The 27,985-nt window shown below is 26.3% G+C and overlaps 1 protein-coding gene across 1 annotated transcript in view; it reads right to left on the bottom strand.

Annotated features, from left to right (window-relative positions):
• Positions 1–266: 266 nt before the first annotated feature.
• Positions 267–27,985, bottom strand: part of acvr2ba (activin A receptor type 2Ba) — a 49,859-nt gene continuing 22,140 nt past the window's right edge. The window contains exons 2-10 of the mRNA XM_051098627.1: positions 12,626–12,833; positions 7,380–7,486; positions 5,486–5,634; positions 5,200–5,343; positions 4,940–5,083; positions 3,266–3,414; positions 2,935–3,188; positions 1,640–1,770; positions 267–549 (exon numbers count right to left, since the gene is read on the bottom strand). Coding sequence (XP_050954584.1) covers positions 355–549; positions 1,640–1,770; positions 2,935–3,188; positions 3,266–3,414; positions 4,940–5,083; positions 5,200–5,343; positions 5,486–5,634; positions 7,380–7,486; positions 12,626–12,833 — 1,481 coding nt within the window. The 3' untranslated portion in view covers positions 267–354. The remainder of the gene's footprint in view (positions 550–1,639; positions 1,771–2,934; positions 3,189–3,265; positions 3,415–4,939; positions 5,084–5,199; positions 5,344–5,485; positions 5,635–7,379; positions 7,487–12,625; positions 12,834–27,985) is intronic.

Below are 27,985 nucleotides of genomic sequence, written 5' to 3'. Positions count from 1 at the left end.
GTTGCTCGTCGCAGAAGAAAAAAAAACCCAGAAGAAGAGCGAGAGAAAAAAAACCGAAATCAACGGAATCGGCAGAACTGAAACGTCGAGGTACCTGCACCTGTCAGCATTCATTTGTCGGCACCTGAATGCGTTTAAAAATCTTTCGCGTTTGCTCCGATGATAAAAATACAGTAGAGAAGTGTGCTGGTAGTTACTGATCCGATCAGAAAAATAATAATAATAATAACAATAATAATAATAATAATAAAGTTAAAAAAATGTTAGGATAAAATAGCAGCTGCTTTAATGTGGTTTGAGATTCACTGAGTTTGGAAAGACGAGGGTGGTTTTGTTTGCTCGCGTCGCCGGCGCTCAGATGCTGGACTCTTTGGGCGGCAGGTCCACGTTGGTGAGCGACGTCACCATGGAAAGCAGGCAGTCTGAGGTAGTGGCGCTCGTCAGACGGCGGATCTGAGAGATTCGCTCCTCCACGCAGCCGGCCGACAGACGCGCCTCCGCGTCGTGATCCCAGCACTCCTCGATCGTCTCGCACATCTGCGCCAGACCCTGAACGCAGAAACATCCGGCATTCAAAACACAGTTCACCTGAAGATTTCTCTCACAGAAAATTAGTTAAAATATTTAAAAATATATATTTATTTCAATATTTCAATAAATAAATAAGATTTATATTATTTAAATAATATTATTTATAAATAAATAATATTTCAATAAAATATTTCAGCTAGTTTCCAAGCAGAGCAAATTATTTTTACTAAAATATTAACTGAAATAAAATATATTAAATAGAGAAAGAGAAAAATATCTAAACTAAAATTTTACCTAAAATAAAATAAAGTAAAACATTTCAGCCAGTTTCCAAATAGAGAAAATTATTTAAACTAAAATATTAAGTAAATTAAAAAGAAAACTGCTTGTTTCCAAACAGAGAAAATTATAAAATAAATGAATAAATAAATAAAAATATTTCAGCTAGTTCCAAGAGAAAATTATTTTAACTGAAATATTAATTAAAAAAAAAAAAAAAAAAAAAAAAAAAAAATCATCAGCTTGTTTTCAAACAGAGAAAATTATAAAATAAATGAATAAATAAATAAAAATATTTCAGCTAGTTCCAAGAGAAAATTATTTTAACTGAAATATTAATTAAAAAAAAAATAAATAAAAAAAATCATCAGCTTGTTTCCAAACAGAGAAAATTATAAAAATAAATAAATAAATAAAATATTTCAGCTAGTTTCCAAACAGAGAAAATTATTTTAACTAAAATATTAATCAAAAGAAAATATTTAAAAATATATATTTATTTCAGCTATTTTCAAGAGAAAATTATTTTTTACTAAAATATTAACTAAAGTAAAATGTTAAATAGAGAAAGAGAAAATTATCTTAACTAAAATTTTACCTAAAATAAAATACATTTCAGCTAGTTTCCAAACAGAGAAAATTGTTATATGATTTTTAATGAATAAAATGATGTATTATATATCATATACAATCATATAAAAGGCGGATTTACAGAATTCTGTCAAATTTTGTGTGCAAATTCACTGGTTGTCTGAAAAACAGCAGTGTGTAGATTATTTGAAACATGTTTTGTTTTCTACAGAAAGCTCAGTATGTTACGGTCACTCACTGAATGCTTGAGCCAGCAGTCCTTAAACACCGGCCGCATTTTCTTATGAACCACCACATCCTGAAGATCCTCCAGAGACGGATGCTGGCCGATCTCCTCCTCAAACGGCAGCATGTACTCGTCTACAGGACCTGAGGGAAAACAGCACACAAAGAACGTAAGCAAATGGAACAGCAGAGAATGAGAGTTCTTGAAGACGGGTGGATATATATATATATATATATATATATAAAAAAAAAAAAAAAAAAAAAAAACTTAAAATATTAACTAATTAAATAAATTATTAATAAATAAACTATAATAATAATAATAATAATAAATAAATAAATAAATTAATTAATTAATTAATAAAAACTACATATTTTCACACATATAAACAAAACTACTAAAAATGAAAAAATTACTAAGTTTAATTATAATATCTAAAACTGCGAACAAAAAAATATTAAAAATCTATAAAATTAATAAAAACTAAAATAGTATTAGTATCAAACACTAAAATAATACTGCTCTGAAGTTCCCTAATATTTTGGATTTCCACTTTTAACTTTTAAATTTATTTTTTTAATTTGAAAATCCAAAATTTGAAATCTAAAAATTGAGAAACCTAAAAAAATTAATATAAAAAACAAGACAATAAATTATTTAAATAAATTAATTAAAATGAAATGAAATTAAAACTATACTTAGAATAAATGTAGTTAAATAAACAAACATAAATACATTTACACAATCATGTAAAAGGCCTCTTTCCAGAATTTTGTTTCTATAAATAAACCAAACTTTATTTTTAAATAAATTCACTAAAAAAACAAAACAAAAACTAAAATATTAACACACATAAAAATGAATTAAAACACTAATAAAAGAAAAACAGACAAAAATAAAAGTATTAAAAAATAAATACACGTTTTAAAATGAATGAATACAAGTATTAAAAAATAAATAAATTCATTAAAAAAAATATATATAAAATACATAATGTTAAAATAAACCAAAAATATATTAAAATAAACCAAAATAAAAATGTATTAAAATAAACTGCTTAAAAACGAATAGGGAATAAACTGAAAATAAATACATATGAATAAAATAAGCTCACTAAAAATAAATCAAAATCGCAAATAGATCATTTGTTTAAGAAAAATATTCAAAAATTACAGCCATTACGATCTAAAATGTGAAAAAAAAAATTAAACATTAAAAAAAAAAAAAAAAAAAAAAACTTTTGTGTGTGATGGAAACGAGCTGTTAGTAACATTTTCCACCTTATGAAACAATGAGCACAAACTCACCGTCAGCGGCTTTGCAGCGCGACACCAGCTCCCACAGCACCAGCCCCATGGCGTACATGTCTATCCTCAGGAAGGCGTCCCGCTGGAAGTTAATGGCCCCTTCCAGCACCTCGGGGGCCATGTAGCGGCGCGTCCCGACCTGACCGTGCGTGTCTCCCGGCGGCTTTCCCGGCTCAAACCGAACCGCCAGCCCGAAGTCGCCGACCACCGCGGACAGATCGGTCTTCAGCATCACGTTCTTGCTCTTGAAGTCTCTGTGGACGAATGCGTTTGCCGTCATTACCTGAATGATTTCAGTCTCAGCAACTGAAGGCTGAGATGTTAAACTGACCTGTGCGCGATGGCCGGTTTAGGACCTTCTCCTTTCGTGCGCGGCACGTCCTCGTGAAGATACGCCAGACCGCACGCCATCGTCTCCGCGATGTGACACAGATCGCTCCAGCTCACCGCGTTTCCCTTCAGATAATCCGTCAGCGAACCCTGACATTCAATACATTACAAATACTGAACACTAAAAATAGACACCATCAACAAACATAGTGAAGAATTCATCAAAATAATTTGTGCAAATTGATTCCCCGTGATGTTTCAATAGTGTTATCTTTAACTATTATACATTTTGTGAATTTTTGTAATTAGATTTTGTTTTTAGATTTTCTATTTTAATTTTAATTTTAGTGGTTTTAGTAATTTTGTTGCTTTTGTCATTATTAGATTCATTTTTTTAAACGTCTGTCTGTTTTTATTCACTTCATTTCAATTCAAATCATTGTCCATATAGTTAATTAATTAATTAGTTTTAGTTTTTAATTATTTTAGTACAAATGACAAAACATAGAACACTTTTTTTAGTATTAGAATTCTGTATATCTAATATATTTCAAATTTATATTACTATAAATACATATAAATAAATAAAAATAATTCATTAAAAATATTAAATAAATATCAGTAAAAATAAACCAAAAATAATAAATAATAAATAAAAAAAAAATTAAATTAAAAAATAAAACAATGAATATTTTAAAATTATACAGAAATGAATAAAAATACACTTCTATGAATAATTTAAATAAATTCACTAAAATAAAAATAATAAAATATAAATACCTAAAATTATTTGAAAAAAAAAAAAAATAAATAAATAAAAACAAACAAAAAAATTAAATGTATTAAAAAATATGCAATTTAAAATGGCAAAACAATTTATGAGTACATAAAAATAAGCAAACAAATTCATTTAAAAAGTACATAATTAAATAACAAATAAGTAGCATTAAAACAAATTAAAACATAAAAACAAAAAAATAAACTGCTTAAAAAATTCATTCATTAAATATAATTTTTTTTTATTAATTAAAAAACACAGAACAGTTGTTTTTATATCTGAATTTTGTCCATCTAATATATTTTTATATGTAATTTATGTAATATTTTGTAATATTTTGTTTTATTTGAATTTTATTGACAAATTTAGCAATTTAGCTGTTTTTGTCATTATTATTGTAATTTTTTTTAAATGTCTACATAGTTTTTTTTTATTATTTCTGTTTAGTTATTTTATTGTTATTTTTAAACTACTTTTTATATCTAATATATCAATTATCTAAAATGTTATACTTATGTCTAATTTATACATCTTTTTATATTTTCATTTTAATTTTAGTGACAGTTTTAGTAATTTTGTCATTTTAATTAGGTTTTGTTTTTTTAAATGTCTATTCAGCTTTTTATTGATTTTTATTTCAGTTTTTTTTAAATGTCTATATAAGTTATTTTAATACACACATTAATACAAATTTAATACAAAACACTTAATTTTTTTTATTTTCTTTTTTTTTTTATATTTATATTACATTATATTATTTTTATATTCTTTTTCATTAGATATAATTTTTTCTGCCTATTATTTCACATGGCAGGCTTTACAGAGTTAAATTTGTATTTCTAATGGCTAAGTTTCTCATTTTTTTTGGCTGAAGTCTGATGACCTTTGACCCCTCACCCGCTCATGAAACTCAGTGATGAGCCAGAACTCCATCTCCAGGTTGCTGCCGCGTTTCTCGGCGGCGATGTAGCGCAGCAGGTTCTCGTGCTTCATGCCCGGCGTGGAGAACATGTCGCGCTCGTTCTGCCACGACTGCTTGTCCTGTCGACCACAGCACACACAGCTTTACATAACGCTTCTCGAACCATAACAACACCACGACTGAACCTAGTGAGCTTGCTTGCATCTATACTGTTCACAATAAAATAAAAGTGAACCTGAATAGGGAAGATCTTCACGGCTACATATTCATTCATCATCTGAGCCTTCCAGACGCAGCCGAAGCGTCCTCGAGCTTTAACCTCCAGCAGCTGAAGAGGCTTCAGTCCCACCAGCGGTGAAGGAGGAGACGGACCGGGATCCTTTAAATGATAGAAAACCCCTTTAGCGAGTCATCAAATGATCAGAAGCACCACTAGGTGGAGCCACAGAACAACACGACGCTGAAACGCTGAGAACAAACGATCAGAGTGAAGCCAAACGGGGACGAGCGGATGGACTGACCTCGTTGATGTCCACGTGTCCGTACGGAGGCTTGCGGTGCCGGTACATCCAGAAGGCCAGCAGCAGAGCCATGGAGAGCATCGTGATGGGCAGCAGAGAGTAAACCAGCATGTTCAACAGCGCCGGAGCCGGAAGAGGAGGCTCGATCACTGACAGAAACACAGACAAACATGAGCAGAGACAAGAGCGAAGTGTGTACACAACAACATCCTTCTGTCAAATGACTGATTATGAAACAAACATCTCTGAATCTGAAATCTGATTTGATGAGCGGAAGGAAAAAAAAAAAAAAAATCTATAAATATGTAAATATTAAAATAATAATAATAATAATAATAATAATAATAAAATAAAATAAAAATGACAAAAATGAATGACTATGAGAACATAAAAATAAATTAATTAATTAAAAAATAAATATAAAATAAATAGCAATTAAAATAAAACAAGTACAAAATAAAACAAATAAATAAATTAAAATTATACAAAATTATACATAAAGTAAAACAAATTATTTAAAAACAAAAATACATAAAATACAATTAATTAAATGCATTAAATAATGATAAAAATAAATTAAACTAAATTAATTAAATAAACTAATTAAATAAAAATAACTTCATTTAAATTTCTCTAAAAAAAAAAACAAAAATAAAAAAATGACAAAAATGAATGACTAAATGCATAAAAATAAACAAAAGAAATAAATAAAATATAAAATAAATAGCAATTAAAATAAACAAAAATACAAAATAAAACAAATAAATAAATTAAAATTATACATAAAGTAAAACGATACATTATTTAAAAATAAAAATGCATAAAATCAAATTAATTAAATGCATTAACTAAAATAATAAAAATAAATTAAAAAAACAACTAATTAAATAAACTTGTTAAATAAAAATAAATTTGTTTAAATTTCTCTTAAAAAACAAAAATAAAAATACATAACTACTTTAAAATTAATCAAATACAGATTTAAAATGACAAAAATGAATGACTAAAAATACATAAAAACAACAAGGGAAATAAATTAAATAAGAATTAAAAATAGCAATTAAAATAAACAAAAATAAAAAACAATAAATATATTAAAATTATGCATGAACGCAAACAATAAATTACTTCAAAACTAAAATAAATTAAATAAATTGGATAAATAAAAATAAATGCATATAAAATATATTTAAAAAACAAAAAATATAAACAATTATTTTAAAATGAATTAAAACAATAATAAAAAAAACAGACAAGCATAAATGTACTAAAAAAGTAAATAAACATTTTAAAATGACAAAACGAATGAATATAAGTACATATAAACAAATAAAATCATTTAAATTATATAAACATATACATAAAATAAATAACATTTGAATAAACTAAAATACAAAAATAAAACAAAATAATGAAAAATAAATATTTTTAAAAATTCATTTATATGATAAAAATATCTAAAATAATATACTAAAATATATTATAATAAATTGCAAATAGGAAATGAACTGAAAAAAAAATACAAAAAATAAATTCACTAAAAGTAAATCAAAATAGAAATTAATTCGAAAAAATCATTCAAAAATAAAGCCATTACAATCTAAAACAAATACAATGTAAAATTGTAGATGTAAAATAAATTAATGTATTAAATAAATCAATAAATAATAAACAAGTTAATATAAATAAATAAATAAATGCAGTTAATGCATTTGCAGTCACTGTTTAGCATGAACTTTTTCCTCTAAACAAAGCATGAATGTTTGTTTTCTGTAAAGAGTGCATGAATATTTAATGAGGTAAGCATTGAAGATGTTTATGATTGATTTTCAAGCTGTATACATTCAGCAAACAGCAGACAGACAGCAGCGACGAAGATCGTCCCATGTCTCACCTGGTCCGCTGACGTCGGGCAGGTGTGTGAACCTCTCGTTGCAGAAGTTTCCTTCACAGCAGCAGAAGAACACCTGAGGATTTTCCTCAGTGGCCACACACTCCTGTCTGTGAGAACGACACACAAACGACACACTCATTTAAATAAAATAAATATATAAATAATTTTTTTTTTGGAAACATGAAACATCCAGAAGGTTAATTTATATTAAATATTGAATTAATATTTAATATAAATTAAATAATAATTCAATCCAGATTTTATTAATATTTAATTTATATTAAAATAAATATATTAAAGTAACATAGTAAAAATAAAAAAAAAAAAAAAAAAAAAAAAAATCAATATATACATACAAATTAATTGATGTAATAATTAATTATTAACTACATAAAAATGTCTATTATTACTAATAAATAAATAAATAAATAAATAAATAATACTCACAAGAAACATTCAGAATATCTAGACAATTTATTACTATTATTATTATTATTATTATTTATAGTTTTATTATATTTAGTTTTAGTAATATATTTGCTCCGAAATGTCTTAATGTGTTCATGAAATGCAAAAACAAAAATAAAACTGCAAAAAAAAAAAAAAAAAAAAAAAAAAAAAAATCACAATGAGACTAACGGTCTGAAAATAATCCTAATAGTTACAAAAACATTTTTCTTTATGCAAAACATTTGTTTTTCTTGTGAGTTTGGGGTGAAAGTGAAGGTGTAATTTGGTCATTTCTTCTTAAATTCAGCCTCTCGCCTACACTAGTTAAGTACAGTAGTTGCACAGAGGTTAAACCGGTCATTTACAGTACGAAATGAAAACAACACATTTAATTAAACGGGGTCAGAAAGGGTGGAAAAAGTTTCTGACAAAACTACAACATGGTACACAAAACATGGACTAAGTGGAAAATAAGTGAAAAGGTTCATTAGTGTGGAGCACAAGCTCTTCATTTCTATTTTCCTGATTGTTGTTGTGGTCGATTGACTGTAGGGAACAAGAGAGAAGCGGCGAGAGCCGACGATTGTGCTGATCGCTCAGTCTCTCATTGTCTGCTGGAATTCAGCAACGTCCCGACGCTTCCACCAACACACCAGCAACAACTATTAAAACACCTATTTTATTTTCATATACAGTATATATCACAGAAATATTTATATATCAGACTACTGACAATACATCAATATTTCTGCATATATTTGCTTTTAATATATTTTAAGTTTTTATTTTCATTTTTACATTTTATTGTTAATTTTATTTCTTGAACATCCGTTCTCATAATTTCATGATTATTTTTTAAATCATTTTTTTTTTATGCAAAGCTCTTTGAATTAATAGTGTATGAAATGTGGTCAAAACTTAAATGTGCCTTGCATTAGCTTTGAAATATCTAAAATTGAACTGACAAGCAGAACAAAAATGAAAGGAAAAAAAACCCTGAAATATTAAAAGTCCAAACAACTAAAACATCTAAAATATCTAAAAGTTGAACAAAAATGGAATGAAAAAGTAGAGTAAAAAAAAAAAATTGAAATATTGAAAGTAAAAAAAAAAAAAAAAAAAAAAAAAAAAAAAAAAAAAAATTACTTAAAAGAACAAAAATGACAAAAATAGAGCCAAAAAAAAACAGAAATATTAAAAGTAAAAAAACTAAAATATCTTAAATTACTGTAAAGCAGAACAAAAATGGGAATAAAAATAGAGTAAAAGAGAAATATTAAAAGTTAAAAAAATATATCTAAAAGCAGAACAAAAATAGACTAAAAAAAGACTAAAAAACAGAAATACAAATAGTTAAAAATATTAAAATCTAAAATTACTCAAAAGCAGAACAAAAATGAAATAAAAAGAGCAAAAAAAAAAACAAACAATTAAGTTAAAAAAAACTCAATTATCTAAAATTACTGAAAACCATAACAAAAATGGAATAAAAAAAAAAAAAACAGAAATATTACATTATAAAAACTAAAATATCTAAAAACAGAAAAAAAATGTAATAAAAAAACAGTGAAAGACTGAAATATTAATAGTTAAAAAAACTCAAATATGTAAAATTACTGAAAAGCAGGATAAAAATGGAATTAAAAAAAAAATAATACACAAGAATATTGTTATAAAAACTAAAATATCTAAAAACAGAACAAAAAATAGAATAAAAAAAGACTAAAAAACAGAAATACTAATAGTTAAAAATATTAAAATCTAAAATTACTCAAAAGCAGAACAAAAATGAAATAAAAAGAGCAAAAAAAAACAATTAAGTTAAAAAAACCTCAATTATCTAAAATTACTGAAAACCATAACAAAAATGGAATAAAAAAAAAAAAAAAACAGAAATATTACATTATAAAAACTAAAATATCTAAAAACAGAAAAAAATGTAATAAAAAAAAACAGTGAAAGACTGAAATATTAAAAGTAAAAAAACTAAAATATCTTAAATTACTGTAAAGCAGAACAAAAATGGAAAAATATACTAAAAACAGAAATACTAATAGTTAAAAATATAAAAATCTAAAATAACTCAAACGCAGAACAAAAATGAAATAAAAATAGAGCAAAAAACAATTTAGTTAAAAATTTAAATATCTAAAATTACTGAAAACCAGAACAAAAATGGAATAAAAAAAGAAATACTAAAAGTAAAAAAACCTAAAAATGTCTTAAATGACTGAAAAGCAGAACAAAAATTAGAAAAAAAAGACTAAAAACATACATATTAATAATTAAAAAAAACTAATACATCTAAAATTACTGAAAAGCTGAACAAAAATAGACTAAAAAAAAACAACTAAAAAACAGAAATAGTAATAGGATGAACTAAAATATCTAACATTTCTGAAAAAGACTAAAAATAAAATAAAAATAGAGTAAAAACCATAAATATTACATGTAAAAAAAAGAAAAAGAAAAAAAACCCCTCAAATATCTAAAATTACTGAAAAGCAGAACAAAAAAGGGAATAAAAATAGAGTAAAAGAGAAATATTAAAAGTTAAAAAAAAAAAATCTAAAATCAGAACAAAAATAGACTAAAAAAAGACTAAAAACCAGAAATAGTAATAGTAAAAACTAAAATATCTAACATTTCTGCAAAAGACTAAAAATAAAATAATTGAAAATTGAGTAAAAACGGAAATATTACGTGTAAAAAGAAAAAAAAAAAATCAAATATCTAAAATTACTGAAAAGCAGAACAAAAAAGGGAACAAAAATAGAGTAAAAAAAGGAGAAATATTAAAAGTAAAAAAAACACTAAAATATCTAAAAGCAGAAAAAAAAATGGAATAAAAACAAGAGTAAAAGACTGAAATATTAAAAGTAAAATAAAAAACTAAAGTATCTAAAAAAAGAAATAAAAAATAGACTTAAAAGAATTAAAAGAATATAAAATGTGTTGATTTAGTAGAAAACAACAAGATTACTGTTTTACTTGAGTTGCATCTGAAGTCTACCTGATGCCACAAAGGCTGGTTTGGTTTAAATTTAATCGACTGAATCGATGCCAACGTACATTTAATTCTATAAAGCGTCATCAATATCAACAGCGATCTGGTTTTCACTCAGGTCCTCTGTTAAGTAGGTCAGGAGTGAATTAATTGAGGCCAAACGGAGATGAGAAACATTAAATAATGAGTGTGAAGTTGCTCACGAAGCAGAAAACATCCCCAGATTTATTCCACAAACATCAAACCAAGTTTCTTTCTTAGAAAGAGCCCGATCGATTGGTCTCATGATGTAAGACGCTGCAAAGCTTCCTCTGAACCCGATGACTCCAATGACGCTCCGCCGCAATGCATCGTGGGCCGTAAATCTAATTTCATCTCTACATCATCTATATCAAACTCAAGCTCCATCAGTTCCACACAACTCAAGGTCAAAACCCTTTCAGCCGCTTACAAACTCCAGTCCACACACATTTTTATCTGAGAAGGCTTAAATATTCTTTTAGTATTAGTCTGTTTTAGTGTTAGTTTGTTCTTTATTTTTTATTTACATAGTTTTCTACCATTTCTTGTTTACTTTTTAAAATATTTCTTATGAACTGTTATGTAACTATTACAATAATTATATATAAAATATAAACAAATTACATAATTATACATTTAAAAAAAAAACATTTACATAAATCATCATCATTAATGATGCATTTATTTATTAAAGCATTTATTTACAAAACATTGAATTTATTTTATTTATATAGATTTTACACTTTTTTTTTTTTACACATTTTCACTTTAAATTGAGAAAGCTTTAATAGTATTCTTTGTTGTTTTTGTAATTTATTAGTTTGTTCTTTTTATTTCGGTTTTCTTTCTACATTTTTTTTTTTTTTTTTACATTTTTTAAATATTCACTTACATTTTAGCATTTTTTAAATTTTCTTACAAAACTATTTTATGTAACTATTATAATTATACATAAAATATAAATTATTATAATTATATATATACACATTTTTTATTTTTATACATTTAAGTAATCATTAATGATGCAAAATTATTTTAAATATTTACATATTTATGAGAATTTACTTTTTTTATTTACACAGATTTAATATTTACATTTCACTTTTAATAATTTGTCTTGTTTTTGTCAGTTTCTTTATTTTTCGTAGTTTTCTACTACTTACCATTTTGTGTTTAATTTTTTACATATTCACTTCATTTTAGTATTGTTTACAGTTTCTTACAAAACTTTTACATAAAATATAAATTACTGTATAATTACATATTTTTTTATAAATACATTTAAATAAACCATCATCATTAATGATGCAGAATGATTTTAGTAGCATTTATTTACAGAATATTTATTGAATTTTATTTTTTATTTACATAGATTTTATGTTCACATTTTCACTTAAATTTTAGAAACTTTTAGCAATTTTGTTGTGTTTTTGTCATTTTATTATTATTTTTATTATTTTATTTATTTATTTAGTTATTTAGTCATTTTAGTACTTTGTGTTTTTGTCTTTTCTTTTTTTTTTTTTTTTTTTTTTTTTTTTTTTTATTTTTTATTTTTTATTACTTTTTATTTTTATTTATGAGTTACATAATATATAATACAAAACATTTTATTTTGTATTTAATTTTTTTAAGAAACTTTTTATGGTTTTAGTCTTAGTTGACTATAAGACCCCAGCAAGATCAGACATTAACCCATGACGAGTTACACACAGAAGTTACAGGTTTGTTTATATGACTAGTACTAGTAAAGCGTCAAACGACCGACCTGTCATAGCAGTTGAAGTCGTCTAACCAGCAGCCCTTCTTGACGAGCTCGATGCTGCCGGAGCTGTTCCTCCAGGAGGCGTAGCAGTGCGAGCGTTTGTCCTTCTCTCCTTCACAGCGCTCCACGCCGCTGCGGTTCGTCTTCTCGATCTCCCAGTTGATGTTGAAGTACAAGCATTCGCGCGTCTCCACCTCTGCATGGCTGGGTCCTGAAACAACACACCAGACCGGAAGACACGTTAGACTGACAACACACACATACATGTCAAAACAAAACAGTAAAACAACAAAAACGTAGTTATTAACTGCATTAAATCATGTAGCGTCATCTCATTGGTCAGTCCAAGGGATAGTCCCGCCCCAAACTCACATCACTGATTTTACTGAGGTCAAACATTTGAAATGATCTCATATATTTGTTATGTAAAGCATCCAAATCAATCGCTTGTGTGTGTCCAGTTGAGTCCGGCCGTGTTTTAGAACAGAGTTGAAGTGAATGAGGCTGACTGCACAGGAATGACCATCAATAACCGGAAGGTGAACGATCGAGCGCTGCTCCCGATTATTGCGTCACACGTGAGAGAGGAGAGTTTATCAGAACGCAAAGCTCAAGGGCAGATGAGAGGACGGCGTGTTTGAGGAGAGCGACCTTTGACCCCTTCGCATCAGCCCATAACACAAGTAGGTTACGAAGAAAAAAATGATTAAATAAATAAACAAATAAAAAATAAACTTTTAACATTAAACTTAAAATATTTTAGATTACTATAATGCAGCTGAAAAAAATGTAGATAATAATAATAATAATAATAGTATGACAATATAAATATTTATTATTATTATTATTATTATTATTATTATTATTATTATTAATGACATTTATTTATTTAATTATTATATTTGGATAAAAGCATATAAATTCATGTAAGTGCAATGCCAACTTTCAATCAGCAAAATTGATTACTATAATACAGCTGAAAAAATCTATACAATTGTAATGACAATATAAATTATTATTATTATTATTATTTTAAGAATTTATTACATATTTCTTTATATCATTATTATATTTGGATAAAGCATATGAATTCATGTAATGCAATGCAAACTTTGCTCCAAGAAAATGAAGCTTATTTAGAGACTAACCTTGAAAAGTAAGCAAATCAATAGATGATATATTTCAGAATGAAAAAAAAGAATGAAAAAAAAAGTATCTAATAAAATTTACAAGCAAAAGGCATGAGACATTGTGCATATTGTGCACATTTTTTTAACATTATAAATGTGGAATTTATTGATAACATTTTTTAAAATCTATGTCAGAGTCAAAAGTAATAATAATAATAATAATAAATAAAACATTCTACCTAATTTTCATTATAAATTTGTTGACAGTATTTTTTCGACTATTATACACAATGAATCAAAATCTAATAATAATGAACAATAATAAAATAAATATAAAAAATAAATAAATAAATAAATGTTATATTATATTATATTATATTATATTATATTATATACATAAAATACATTTATTTATTTTTATTATTATTTTCTTTCTTTCTAAAATAATTATTATTATTTTATTATTTTTTATTATTTATTATTTTAACATCTTAATTCATGTTCCTGTCCTATAAAATGTATTGCCTGGTTTATTAAAATAATAATAATAAATGAATAAATAAATACACAAATTTTAAAATATTTCATTTAAAAATATTTTTATTTAAAATTATATATAAATATTGTGACATTGTGCATATGGCATTTCATTATAAATGTTGACAATAATAATATATAAAACATTCTATTTAATTTAAATTAGAAACTACTGACAATATTTTCTCAACTATTATAGTAATACAATGCAAGTTGAATCAAAATAATATAATAATAATAATAATAATAATAAAATTATATAAATATATATAAAACTTTATTTTTATTTTTCATTCTAAACCATTTACTGACAATATTTTTTCAACTATTATACAATGCAAGTTGAATCAAAATATAATAATAATGATAATAAGAATAAATATATTAATATATATGAAAACATAAATGTTAAAAATGTTATTTTTTATTTTGTTATATTTTTCAACTGTTATAGCACTAAAATATGGGATAAGTCAACAATGTAGCAATAATAATAATAATAATATAGTAATAAATAAGAAAAATACATATGCACACACAATATTTTACATGTATAATGCAGTTTATTGACTTATTTTACAAGATTAAATCTCACAACAGGGTTTATTTTCTTTAATGAAAGTTAGTATTGCATTTACATTCACTCATGCAAATGACAAACATCACAAGCAATTTATCACAAAATACTCATTAAAATCTGCAGAACACAATGTCACTGTGGTCTGACAATCTGCAGTGAATGCAGAGGAAGCTCCTTCAGTGTCTCTTTATTTAAGTCCGAGTGAGATTTTCAGCATCAGCAGGACAGAAAATAATGAACGAGCCTCAAAACCCCCTCAAAAACACAAAACCCCTCACTTTACATATTTGTAAGCAAAAACGGAGCACAAGGACGACCCGTCCTTCCCCGGCCGCTCAGGGTCAGCAAACCGGCGCTTCGGTCTGATCCCAGATCAGCGGGACGGAGCCGTTCGCGCTCGTGTTTACTATACGACGCAGATTTGGCAGCGGCGGCCGCGACAGATGTTCCCGCCAATCTGTGCATCGCGGTTGCTAGGCGACGGCGAATGTGGGAGTAGCGCCTTTCCTCGTCCCGCAGACAAAGCCCTTTTCAGCCGAACACACACTCGCACGCATCGCGCTACAGCTCACCGCCATTCACACGCTCCATTCACACGCTGCCATGGGAACCTTACGCTAATGGCCATCGCAGATGTCAAACGCACAAAAGGAAGTATGTAGTAAAACACGAGTCGTGCTGCAGCTCCTCTGAGACGCAGGTTATGATGAAGGCAATATCATTTTAGTGCAGTCGCTGCTGCTTTTGCTCTGGTTTATGAACATCAGCTGCCACTGATTCACTGACGAGGTTACATGAGAAAATGATGCCAATTTAACATCTTAATTTATGCTCCCGGCCTGATTTAAAAAATATAATAATAATAATAATAATAAAAATATTTGATGCATACATATGTATTATATAATTAATGTTTAATATTAATTAAAATTTAATTAAAAAATAATAATTTAATGTTTAATGTATTATATAATTATGTTTAACTCAATATTATTTATATAAGTAATATTTATTTATTTATAAACATTTGGAATTAGATTTTATTTTTATACATTCACTTTTCATTTTAGTTTTAATATAACTTTTTGTGGTTGCTTTTTTATTTTTTTATTGTATTTACTTACACAATTCTTATTTCAGTTTTAGTAATTTTAGTATTATTTATAACCTATTATAATATTTATTAATATTTTGATTTAGCATTTCCTTTTATATTTTCACATTTTATTTTAGTTTTAATAATTTTGTTTTATTTTAAAAAAATGTTTTCTATTTCTATTTAGTTTTAATTTATTTTTTATTTTGGTTTTAGTTTTAGGGATTTCAGCACTAACTGAAATAAGTTTTAATTTCATGTAATTTAATTTAAATTCATGTTCCTAGCATATAAAATACCATAAATGGTATTGGTTCAAAAAAATAAAATAAAATAAAATAAAATAAAATAAAAAATAAATTATTAATTAATTAAAATAACCAGTAAGAAAAAAAAATATTATCAGTCAATATGATGCCTGTATTAACTCAATATTATTTACAAAGTAATATTTATTCATTCATTTTAGCTTTTATTTTTATATTTTCACTTTAGTTTAAATATATTTTTGTTTTTGGATGTTGAATTTTTCTATTATTTTTTTTTTTTTTTTTTACATATTTCTATTTAACTTTTTAATTTAACATTTATTTTTAATTCAGCAAGAATTAGTATTATTTTTAACCTATTATAATATTTATTCACATTTTAACTTAGCATTTATTTTTATATTTTGACTTCTTTTAGTTTTAATTTTGTGATCGTTTTATTGTCATGTTTCAACGTTTCATGTTTATTTGTTTTTTTTTTTTTGGTTCATATTTCTATTTGGCTTTAATTTTTATTTTGGTTTTAGTTTTAGTAATTTTAGTACTTCAGTCTAAATCTAATTTAATCTAAGTACTAACAATTTTGTAATTTTTACTTTTACTACTGTTTACATTTTTAAATATTTATATTTAAATTATTCTTCTTTTAGTTTTCGTAATTTTAGTACAAAATTTAAAATTTTAATATAATTTAATTTTGTACATATTACTGTTAAATTCAAAACCATGATACCTGATGAGTTATTTTGGTATTATTTTATACTATCATAATATTTATTAACACTTTGAATGATCTTTTATTTATATATTCTCACTTTTTATTAAGTATTTAAGTATTTTTAGTATTTAAATATTTATATTTAATTTATTTTGATTTCAGTTTTAGCAATTTTTCAAGATAGCTAAATAACTTCAAAATTATTTATTTAGTTTCTATTTTTACCAGCTTTTATTAATATTCCAAATACTTATTATAATTAGAATTACTCTTTATTTCAGTTAACAAAAACATTCTTGTTCAAAATCCCAAAAAATAAAAGTTTCATGTCAACTTTTAGGTGAATCAGTGAAAGCTTCCAGCTGTTTTCTCACATCTGAGCGTCTCTAAACACCATCACTTCATCCCAAACACCACAAACCCTTCACATTCCTCTTCAAAACGAAAAGAAACCATGAAACCGGAGTCACGTTTACACACACCAGACGAATCTTTCCTGAGAGCGAGACGCACGAGCACATTCCTACAGGGACGCACTGAAAACCCGCCTGACATTTTCCTTCTTTTAATTACACGGCGACAGTAATTGTTTTCTCATTAGCGTGTAATTGATGAGGTTTGTAAGAGGGCAGAGCGGCGCGTGTCAACAAACACCTCCGTTATTCTCACCAAATCAAGACATTTACACACAAACATTAGCTGGTGTTGTTCTCTCCGAACACATTTGCTCTCATGTAGAGTGTTTGACAGAGAGCAGGTCTGGATCGAATTTAACGTGGTCCACGGCACAACGCGGATCTCAAAAACCACCTCACATTCCTGACGAGACCTCAGAGCGGAATTAAAACCAGACGAGGAAACCGCAAACCCACGCTGAACAAACGAAGCATCTGAAAGCTTCTGTGCGGCCGGAGAGAAGAAAACCACAGAAAACACACGACAACAATCACAACATTAGAGCGATTTCTGAAACATCACGTGACACCGAACACTGTAATGAGTAATGATGCTGAAATTCAGCTGCGCATCTCAGAAATAAACTAGATAGCTGAACCAGAAGTTTGAAAAAGTTTTAAGTTTGGATCATTTTCAGTCTGAAATAGTTTGAAGTTTAAAGTAGTTTGAAAAGTTTAAAGTTTGAGTGCAGTCTGATAGATGATTAACATGTTAGTATGATTGTAACATTAGCAACATTAACGTTAGCAAGTTACTAACGTGTTGTTAGCACGTTTTAACATGATTAGCAAGTTGTTAGCATGTTGCTAGCATGTTTCTAGCATGATTAGCAAGTTGTTAGCATGTTTCTAACGTGATTAACAAGTTGTTAACATGTTTCTAACATGTTTCTAACGTGATTAGCAAGTTGTTAACATGTTGCTAGCATGTTTCTAGCATGATTAGCAAGTTGTTAACATGTTGCTAGCATGTTTCTAGCATGATTAGCAAGTTGTTAGCATGTTTCTAACGTGATTAACAAGTTGTTAACATGTTTCTAACATGTTTCTAACGTGATTAGCAAGTTGTTAACATGTTGCTAGCATGTTTCTAGCATGATTAGCAAGTTGTTAACATGTTGCTAGCATGTTTCTAGCATGATTAGCAAGTTGTTAGCATGTTTCTAACGTGATTAGCAAGTTGTTAACATGTTGCTATCATGTTTCTAGCATGATTAGCAAGTTGTTAACATGTTGCTAGCATGTTTCTAGCATGATTAACAAGTTGTTAGCATGTTTCTAACGTGATTAGCAAGTTGTTAACATGTTTCTAACATGATTAGCAAGTTGTTAGCATGTTGCTAGCATGTTTCTAGCATGATTAGCAGGTTGCTAGTATATTTCTAACATAATTAGCAAGTTAGCATGTTGCTAGCATGTTTCTAGCATGATTAGCAGGTTGTTAGCATGTTTCTAATGTGATTAACAAGTTGTTAACATGTTTTAGCATTATTAACAAGTTATTAGCATGTTGCTAGCATGATTGTAGCATGATTAGCAAATTACTAGCATGTTTCTAACATGATTAGCATGTTACTAGCATGTTGTTAGCATGATTAGCAAGTTAGTAGCATGATTCTGGTTGCTGGCCAAAGACAGATAGATATCTGAACATATTTGAATATTGCTCATTTGAACATTCCGTCAGTGTACGTCTATGGGATTTTTTCCAGTCAGTTTTAGGAAAATCGTAAGTCTGATCAGTTAAAAAGAGTCGGATCAGTGTGAAGATCTGGGCTGAGTCTGGAGTTTGTAGAGTTAAAGCTCTAGGACGAGTCAGAGTCAGAAGTCTCAGAAGAAGAAGAATGAGTGAAAGCTTAAACAGTATTTCAGTAAGTTTGCTTTCTCAACTTAATTACATTTTAACAGATATTCACATGGGAAACAGATATTTTAAATCTGAATAATATTTCAGATTTTTTTTTACCATATTTGTAATCAAATAAATGCAGTTTTGTTGAGCAGGAGACGTTTCCCAACATAAAACACGTGTTTTTAATGACAGTGATGTTAATCACTCAACCTACACATAATTCATAATAATTCATATGGACGTCTCCAGACTTTGCTGTTGTGTGTAGGAGACAAACACGCGGCTGTCGAGACGCAGATGTGAGCAGCGGATCGTCGCGATGAACCTGATAAACCCGTCACCGTTAGCTCTCCTCTCGCCTACAGGCCTTCACTTACATAGAACACACAGCACTTCAGCAGAAAAACACAATCAAGAGTTCATGTAATAAACACTTCAGGAGGAAATAAATCACTGCATTAGTCAAAGTTTGAGAGTTTTGTGTGATCAAATCAGGTTTAGTAGCAGATGAACGAGATCTCCAGCAACACAATGGTAGATTCTTGTTTGTTTTCCAAGTTAAATAATCAGTGCTAATATATTATACACACACACACACACACACATACATATATACATATATATATATAAATATATACACACACACACACACACACACACACACACACACACAATATAATATAATATAATATATATATTCCAAATAAATATTGGGTTTACTGTCAATTCAGTGTTACTTGCTAAAATAAATACAATTTACTATATTTTTTTAAATTCACATTTTAATTTTTTTCTTTCTTTTTTTTTTTTTTTTTTACAAAAAAATATTTCAGTTTTAATTTCATGCACCTTTTCTTTGTAATTATCTATAATATTTACCAGCAAACGAGTGAAAATTGCTTATAACCTGGAAATATTGGGTTTACTGGGTTACGTTTTACAAAATAATAATAATAACAATAATAATAATAAAAATTCAGCCTTTCAATTCAGTGTTACTTGCTGTTTATTTGTAATTATTTGTAAAATGTACTAGTGAAATTGTTTGCACACTATAATGCACACTATATAAATATATATATATATGTATAAATCTATTACATTTCAGATTTTATTTTTATTTTATTATATTTATTATAGATTTTTTTATTTTTATTTTATTATATTTATTATAGATTTTATTATATTAAGTTTACTTTTGTAATATATATATATATATATATATATATATGTGTGTGTGTGTGTGTGTGTGTGTTTTATATTTTATTTTATCAATTATGTTAGATTTTATTATTTTATTATTTATAAGCTTATTGTTTTTTTTTGACTTTTTTTTTCTATTGTTTTTTGTTTTTCTACTTTACATTTTCTCATTTAATTTCAGGTGTTAATTTAATGTGCCTTTTCTTTGTAATTATTTGTAAAATTGACCCGCAATTTCTATACTGTAAAAAAAAAAAAAAAAAAAAAAAACACATTTTTTAAAGTTATAAATAAAACCTAGGACTTACTATAGAAATGTTGATGCTTTTTGTCAGTATAAAAGGCAAAATGAAGACACATTAAGTTCTCTGGACACTTGGTCAATACGGTATTTAAATTATTTTTCATGCAAGTAATTTAAAAATCAAATCTTTTAAAATCTCATCAGCATCTTCAGCAGATTAAATTATTTTATGGACAGTCGCAAACTGTAGTCAAATGTGTGTTTGATTTCTATGAGGTAAATATGGATTATTCAATCCTCAAAAAAACATTTCACTAAAGAACTGTAGCAATGATCTTACAACACACTCGTATCTGGAGCCTGATATATTTAGAAAGTTAACAAAGTTCACCATGGATGAAACCCAGCACTGACAGATCAGAGTCATTTTCTCTTATTTTTGAAAAATCAACTCCCAGCGAGAGCCCAAAATAAACGCCTGGCAGCAGCAAACACTAACGACATGACAAAACATCAGACGAGTCTGTAAATGAGCTGTAAATGTGTATTCTGTACGGCACAGCTCCATTATAGAGTTCAGAGAAAGGTGAACGGAGAAATTACGCATTAAAAACTCCTGTCATTACAGAGATCACTGGACTGACAAAAATGTAACTCTGGAAACTGCAACACTGAAACAAAAAGTATCAAGATTCCACTGTAGCCAATCAGAACGTTTAAAAAAAGTAACATTAAAAAAAGTTACATGTTGACTGTCATTATTAGTCACTGCTGTCAGTCAAACTCAAAACTCACTTCAGAAAGAAATCAGAATATTTACACATTCAGAACTATGAACAAATCTATAAACAAATCACTTTTGCGTCATAAATAAATAAAATAAAATAAAAAAAACTAAAAGTTAATTAAAATGTTAAAAAATAAAAATGATATCCAATAAATAATTAAAATGAATAATAAATAATAATTAATATTAAGTAAATGCAATTTATTTTTAAAAACTTAACATAAAAAACAACAATGGGAATCACTGAATTAGTTATGAATTGATTAACTGAAATAATAAAAAAAAAAAAAAAAAAAAACTTCATGTGTTACTTGCCTTTTCTTTGTAATTATTTGTAATTACTAGCAATTTCTAGGTAAAAATTGTTTCCATACTGCAAAATTAAATTCATTCATTCATTCATTCATTCATTCATTCATAATTAATATTAAGTAAATGCAATTTATTTAAAAAAAAACTGAAATAAACTCATTAAAATATAATTACAATATTTATAGTGTTTCTCATATTTTATAAAATAATCCTGAATAAATCATCATCCAGCTCTAGTTGTAATAGGTTCAGTCACACAAACAAACAAACACTCGACGAGAGCCTTAATAACCTCATTTTCTCAGCGTTAAACAATATATTCATTCATCAGAGCCGCACGGGAGTTAATTAGCAGCGTCTGTCTTTGTGGTTTTCAGCTGGATCACAGAGAGAAACACTGAATGACTCCATTAACACGCTTTAACACACAGATCCCATCTGAATCACATCACACGCCTGTGACCCGCCTCACCGGAGTTCCCTTCACTCCAGCGGCACACGGCAGAAAAAATAACACTGAGACACTACACACATTTCATAGGGCCCTAATATTGTACAAATATAAATAAATAAATAAATAAATAAATAAATAAAATTAAGTTGTCTTTATGAGATGAACTAATTACACATTATTTTTGATAATTAAAACTTAATTAAACCATTAAAACTAAATAGTAAATAAAACTGACAGAAAATAAATAAATAAATAAATAAATAAATAAGGACTTCATAAAAAATAAATAAATAAATAAAAATAAATAAATAAATAAAGTTGTCTTAATGAGATGAACTACTTATACAATATTTTTGATTATTAAAGCTTAAAACATTAAAATTAAATCCAGAAAATAAATAAACAAATAAATGGAATTTTGAAAAAAAAAAAAATATAAAAAAAAAAAAAAAATAGAACATACTTCATAGAGGCTTAAATTTATTTATTTATTATTTTTTTAGTTTGAACTTTTATTGAATTGATGTTAAATTAGATCGTGATTTTTGATTACTAAAATTTTATTTAACCATTAAAACGGAGTCCAGAAAATGTAAAAACTGGGGAGAGAGAGAAAAAGAAAAATTTTAATAGTTAAATTAAATTTTAAACACATTTTTGAAACTTTTGTAATTTAACATCAATTTAAAGTTCAACAAAAAAATAATTTTTAAGCCTCTATTAAATATGTTTTTGTTTTTTTTCCAAATTCCATTTTATATTTAGTTTTTATTAATATTTCTATTTAGATTTTTAATTAATAGTATGTGCTTCTTTATTTTTTTTTTTATTTTTCTGGAGTTAATTTGGTTTAATGGTTTAATTAAGTTATAATAATCAAAAACAATGTATAATTAATTCATTTCATAAAGACAACTTTATTTTTATTTATAATTTTTATTTATTTATTTATTTATATATTTATTTATTAATATTACAATAATAGGGCCCTATGAAATATGTTTGGTATTTATTTTATTTTACATTTTTTTTAATGTTTGTATTTTAAAATATTTTAATTTAATCCTGTTTTTTTGTTTTTGTTTTTGTTTTTTGGTATCAGATGAAGGCATAAAACATGAATTTATCTTTTTAAAAAACTTTTCCTATTTTTTCCGTCTTCTTGTGTTAAGACATGCCAAATCAAAGTTGATGACGGGTCATATACGGTTTGTGCGTCTCTGATTTAAACCAATCTAAGATTTGTGTGTACAACTACAGATCCAAGATTTAAAGCACAGCGTGAGACGCAGAACAGAAGCGCAGCTCGTCTCAGGAATGTTTCTTGAGGAAGGGGAATAAGGACTTGGGCCTGTTTTATGACTCTGACATTTACCTGCTCCTAAATCCCGGCGCTTACGAGAGCCGGAGCGGCGTGACGGAGACGCATTCAGGTCAAGGATGATTCTTTCCCTCCGAGTCTTCAAGAGAGGAAAGAAAAGGTCGTTGGACATCCGGCTAATTACTTACAACTTGCCGGATTCTCCATCGATCACACGAGAGGAAAAACACGCCTGACTGACCGCGGCCATGGAGCAATTCATCTAGAATTTTAGGAGTTATTTTCTCCCGTCAGCTCCAAAAAAAAAAAAATAAAATAATAATACAAATAATAATTCATTCTAAAGAACAAACCATTGAGACACCAGAACTTATTCAATGTTTTATAACATTTGATAATGTAAGATATAGAAAATCAAACATTCCAACATGAAAAATAATATAAAAATATTAATAAATAATAATAAATAAATAAAAATATGTGATAAAGATAAAAATACTTGATTAAATATATAATATTAATATTATTTCATGCATATTGAAACAATAATATTAAAAAGAAACCAAAAATATATATGAAATAATATGAAATAATTTTAATTAAGTTAATTAAAATGTAATTTAATAAAGACAAACAATTAAAATAAGTGTAATTAAATATTTTATATTAAAATTCATCTAAATTGTTACTATCCATAAATTGTTAACTTTGGAAATTAAAAATAAGGAAAACATTAAAAAGTTACAATTTTGAAAAAATAAAAAATAAAAAATAATATTTAACATTACTGTCTAGTTAACTTATTGTTTCATGTTTGATGTGTAACAGAAAATGAAATTACAATGATTTTAAAACAAAAAAAAAAGTGAATATAAAAAAAAAAGTTATAGATAAAAATGAGCATAAACAAAAATAATGCTTTAAATATATAATTAATAATTGTTAATTTAATTTATAATATTAAAATTATAAATATATCTTAGAAAAATTAAATGAAAAAATAACATTTTTAATACTTAATTTTATTTATTTAATTTAATTTTTTTATAAAATTTGATAAATGTAAGACATAGAAAATAAACAAAATAAATAAAAACAAAAAAATATTTGACCAAGATAGAAACATAATATGCATAATATTACAACAATATTAAAAAGAAAAAAACCTATTATTAAATATAAACAAAATAATTAAAATGTAATTTAATAAGAAACATTATTTAAATAAGTGTAATTAAATATTTTACATTAAAATTAATTTGAATTGTTACCATCGGTAACTCGTTAACTTTTAAATTAAAAACTAAGAAAAACATTAAAAAAATAAAAATGTAAAAAAAAATTCATTAAAATAAAAATAAGATAAAAAAATTGTAATTTAATATTTAATGTTACCATCTACTTGACTTACTGTTTTACAGAAAATTAAATTAAAATGATTTTAAAATTAACAATAATACATTTAAAATAAATAAAGAATAAAACAAACAATTGTTAAAGATAGAAATAAGCATACACAAAAATAATGCTTTACATATAATTAATAATTATTAATTTAATTAATAATATTAAAATTAAAACTTAAATGAAAAAGGAAAATAATAAATAATTAAAAAGCATAATCATTTAATGCTTAATATTTAATTTAATTTAATCTAAAATAATGTTAGATTCTTTTTAGAAAGATCTTTTTTTTTTGCTAAACCACTACAAGTGGATAAAAGACAGTTCAGTTGTCAAAATCACCGATCTATAATCCATCATCCAGCACCTCCGTTTTCAAACAAACTGCAACATGAACCATAACCGACCATTAAATTGAGTCATGATGAAAAGGGAAAGTTTGACTGGAGTCAGACCAAGGTCTGCAACCTTTCATCCCTTATATCGCGTGAATCGCCGGAATGAAAACTGATCGGACGTGCCGCTTTGAAGCGTGATTATTATTCAAACGTGATTCACACTGAAAACACGTCTCAATATGAATCTCTCAACTGTCAGTCTGTTTCATTTATACTTCACCACCATCCAACAGGCTCCATTCACTGAATTAAGAGTCCAAACACACACCGACGTCCTGAAGATGGAGATTCCTTTGCATTACAAAACCCACATGACCTCGATCAGCATTTGCATGAGTGTAGACGTGTGTGAGCGTCTGACGACCACAGAGCTTGGAAATGATAAAGATACCAGTGTTTTGCATGAGAATACGACAGCCAGACACTCAAGCATCTGCCATTATACTCACTACTGCATATGACACTGAACACGCTAATCACACGCATTACATTATATTCATTAGATAAAGCAGTGACATTCATAAATCCAACTGAAGGACTTTTTACACTGCATTGATCGACTGTTACATTCACTTTAATGCACTTAGCAGAGGCTTTTATCCAAAGCAACTTGCACTGCATTCATTGCATTCACTCCATTTAAGCAATGTATGCACTATTTATGTGCAATTCATGTACTGCGGTAATTATACGGCAGTATAAAAATCGGTTCAAAGGAATACCAAGGCACATGAATGCCTTTATTAAAAAACAAGGTAATACCATGGCACTTTTTGAAATAACTCTTGAAATGAGCCTGAGTTCAGCAACCTTGCAAGGATTGGAAAGTAATTCATAAATTGGTTCCACGTTGTAGAAGAAAAAAAAAAAAAATTGAATAGGTTTAAAAATGTGTTCAAAAAATAAATACAAATTATTTCGTAGGGATTTTTTTAAATGGATTTATTTACTTATTTATTTGCACAACCTTGTAAATTGTTGTAAAAACACATTTGTTTAAAAATGCTTAGGAAAAAAATATATATATTGAATAAATTTAATACAAATATTAAATGGGTATAAAAAACAAAAATTTGCTAAAAATTGTTTAAAAATGTACAAACTTGTTGCAATTTAAATGTTTAAATTGTTACTAAAAAAAAAAAAAAGTGTTAAAAAAAACTTTATAAATATGTGTTTAAAAAATGTAAAACCTTGTAAGTTCAGCAACTTTACAAATCATTTCTTAATTTACAACCTCATTTCAAATACAGCAACTTCACAAGGGTCTGAAATAGAGTTGGTCTCCTATTCAGAAAGAGATTACATTTTGTAGAGAAAAATATTAAATAAAAAAAAATTAGCTTAAAATGTGTTTAAAAATGTACAACCTTACAGCGTGTTAAAAAACTGCATTTAAAAACAAAAATGTGTTTAAAATAGCATTTACATTGTTTAAATCTTGTAAGTTCAGCAATTTTACAACGGTTTGAAACTAAAATTTGGTTCTTATTCAGAAACTGGTTCTATTTTAAAGGGAAAGAAAAATTTAAATGGATTTTGAAATGCATTTAAAAATGCGAAACCTTGTAAATTGTTGCTAAAGACACATTTGTTTAAAAATGCTTAGGGAAAAAAACAAAAATGTTTACAAATGTGTTTGATGCACAAAAAAAAAAAAAAAAAACACGTACAACCTTATTGTAAATATAGCACGTTTTGTATGAAAAAAAAATGGGTTTAAAAACAAAAATTGGCTTAAAAATATGTTCAAATAAAAAAAAAAAAAAAAAAAAAAAAAACAATTTTACAACAGTTAGAAACTGAAATTTGGTTCATATTCAGAAATATTTTTTAGGGAATTTTTTTTTTAAATGCATCTAAAAATGCAAAACCTTATTGTAAATTGTTGCTAAAAACACTTTTGTTTAAAAATGCTTAGGAAAAAAAAATATCGAATAAATTTAATACAAATATTAAATGGGTATAAAAACCAAACATTGGCTAAAAATTTTGTTTAAAAATGTACAAACCTGTTGCAATTAAAATGTTTAAATTGTTATTAAAAACAACAACAAAAAAAAAGTGTTAAAAAAAAACTTTATAAAAATGTGTTTAAAAACGTAAAACCTTGTAAGTTCAGCAACTTTACAGTGGTTTAAAACTGCAATTTGGTTCTTATTCAGAAATTGGTTCAGTTTTGTAGGGAAAATTTTAAAATGGATTTTGAAATGCATTTAAAAATGCAAAATCTTGTAAATTGTTGCTAAAACCACATTCGTTTAAAAATGTTTACAAAAAAAGTTTAAAAACAAACAAAAACATTTAAATATTAAAGGGATTAAAAAAACAAAAATTGGATTAAAAAGTTGTTTAAAAATGTACAATGTTGTTGCAATTTAAATGTTTAAACTGTTACAAAAAAGTGTTCAAATTCTATTTAGAAAAAATGTGTTAAAACATTTACAACTTTGTTGTAAGTTCAGCAACTTTACAACAGTTTGAAAATGAAATGTGGTTCTTATTCAAAAACTGGTTCAATTTTGTAGGGAAAATTTTTTATTGGTATTTGAAATGCATTTAAAAATGATGTAAAAAAGATGTTTTTTTTAAAAAATGCTTAG

The sequence above is a fragment of the Labeo rohita genome, chromosome 24, assembly GCF_022985175.1.
Source record: "Labeo rohita strain BAU-BD-2019 chromosome 24, IGBB_LRoh.1.0, whole genome shotgun sequence".
Taxonomy (NCBI): domain Eukaryota; kingdom Metazoa; phylum Chordata; class Actinopteri; order Cypriniformes; family Cyprinidae; genus Labeo; species Labeo rohita.
Note: the sequence above shows the minus strand (reverse complement) of the source record. Positions and strands in the feature narration are given on the sequence as shown.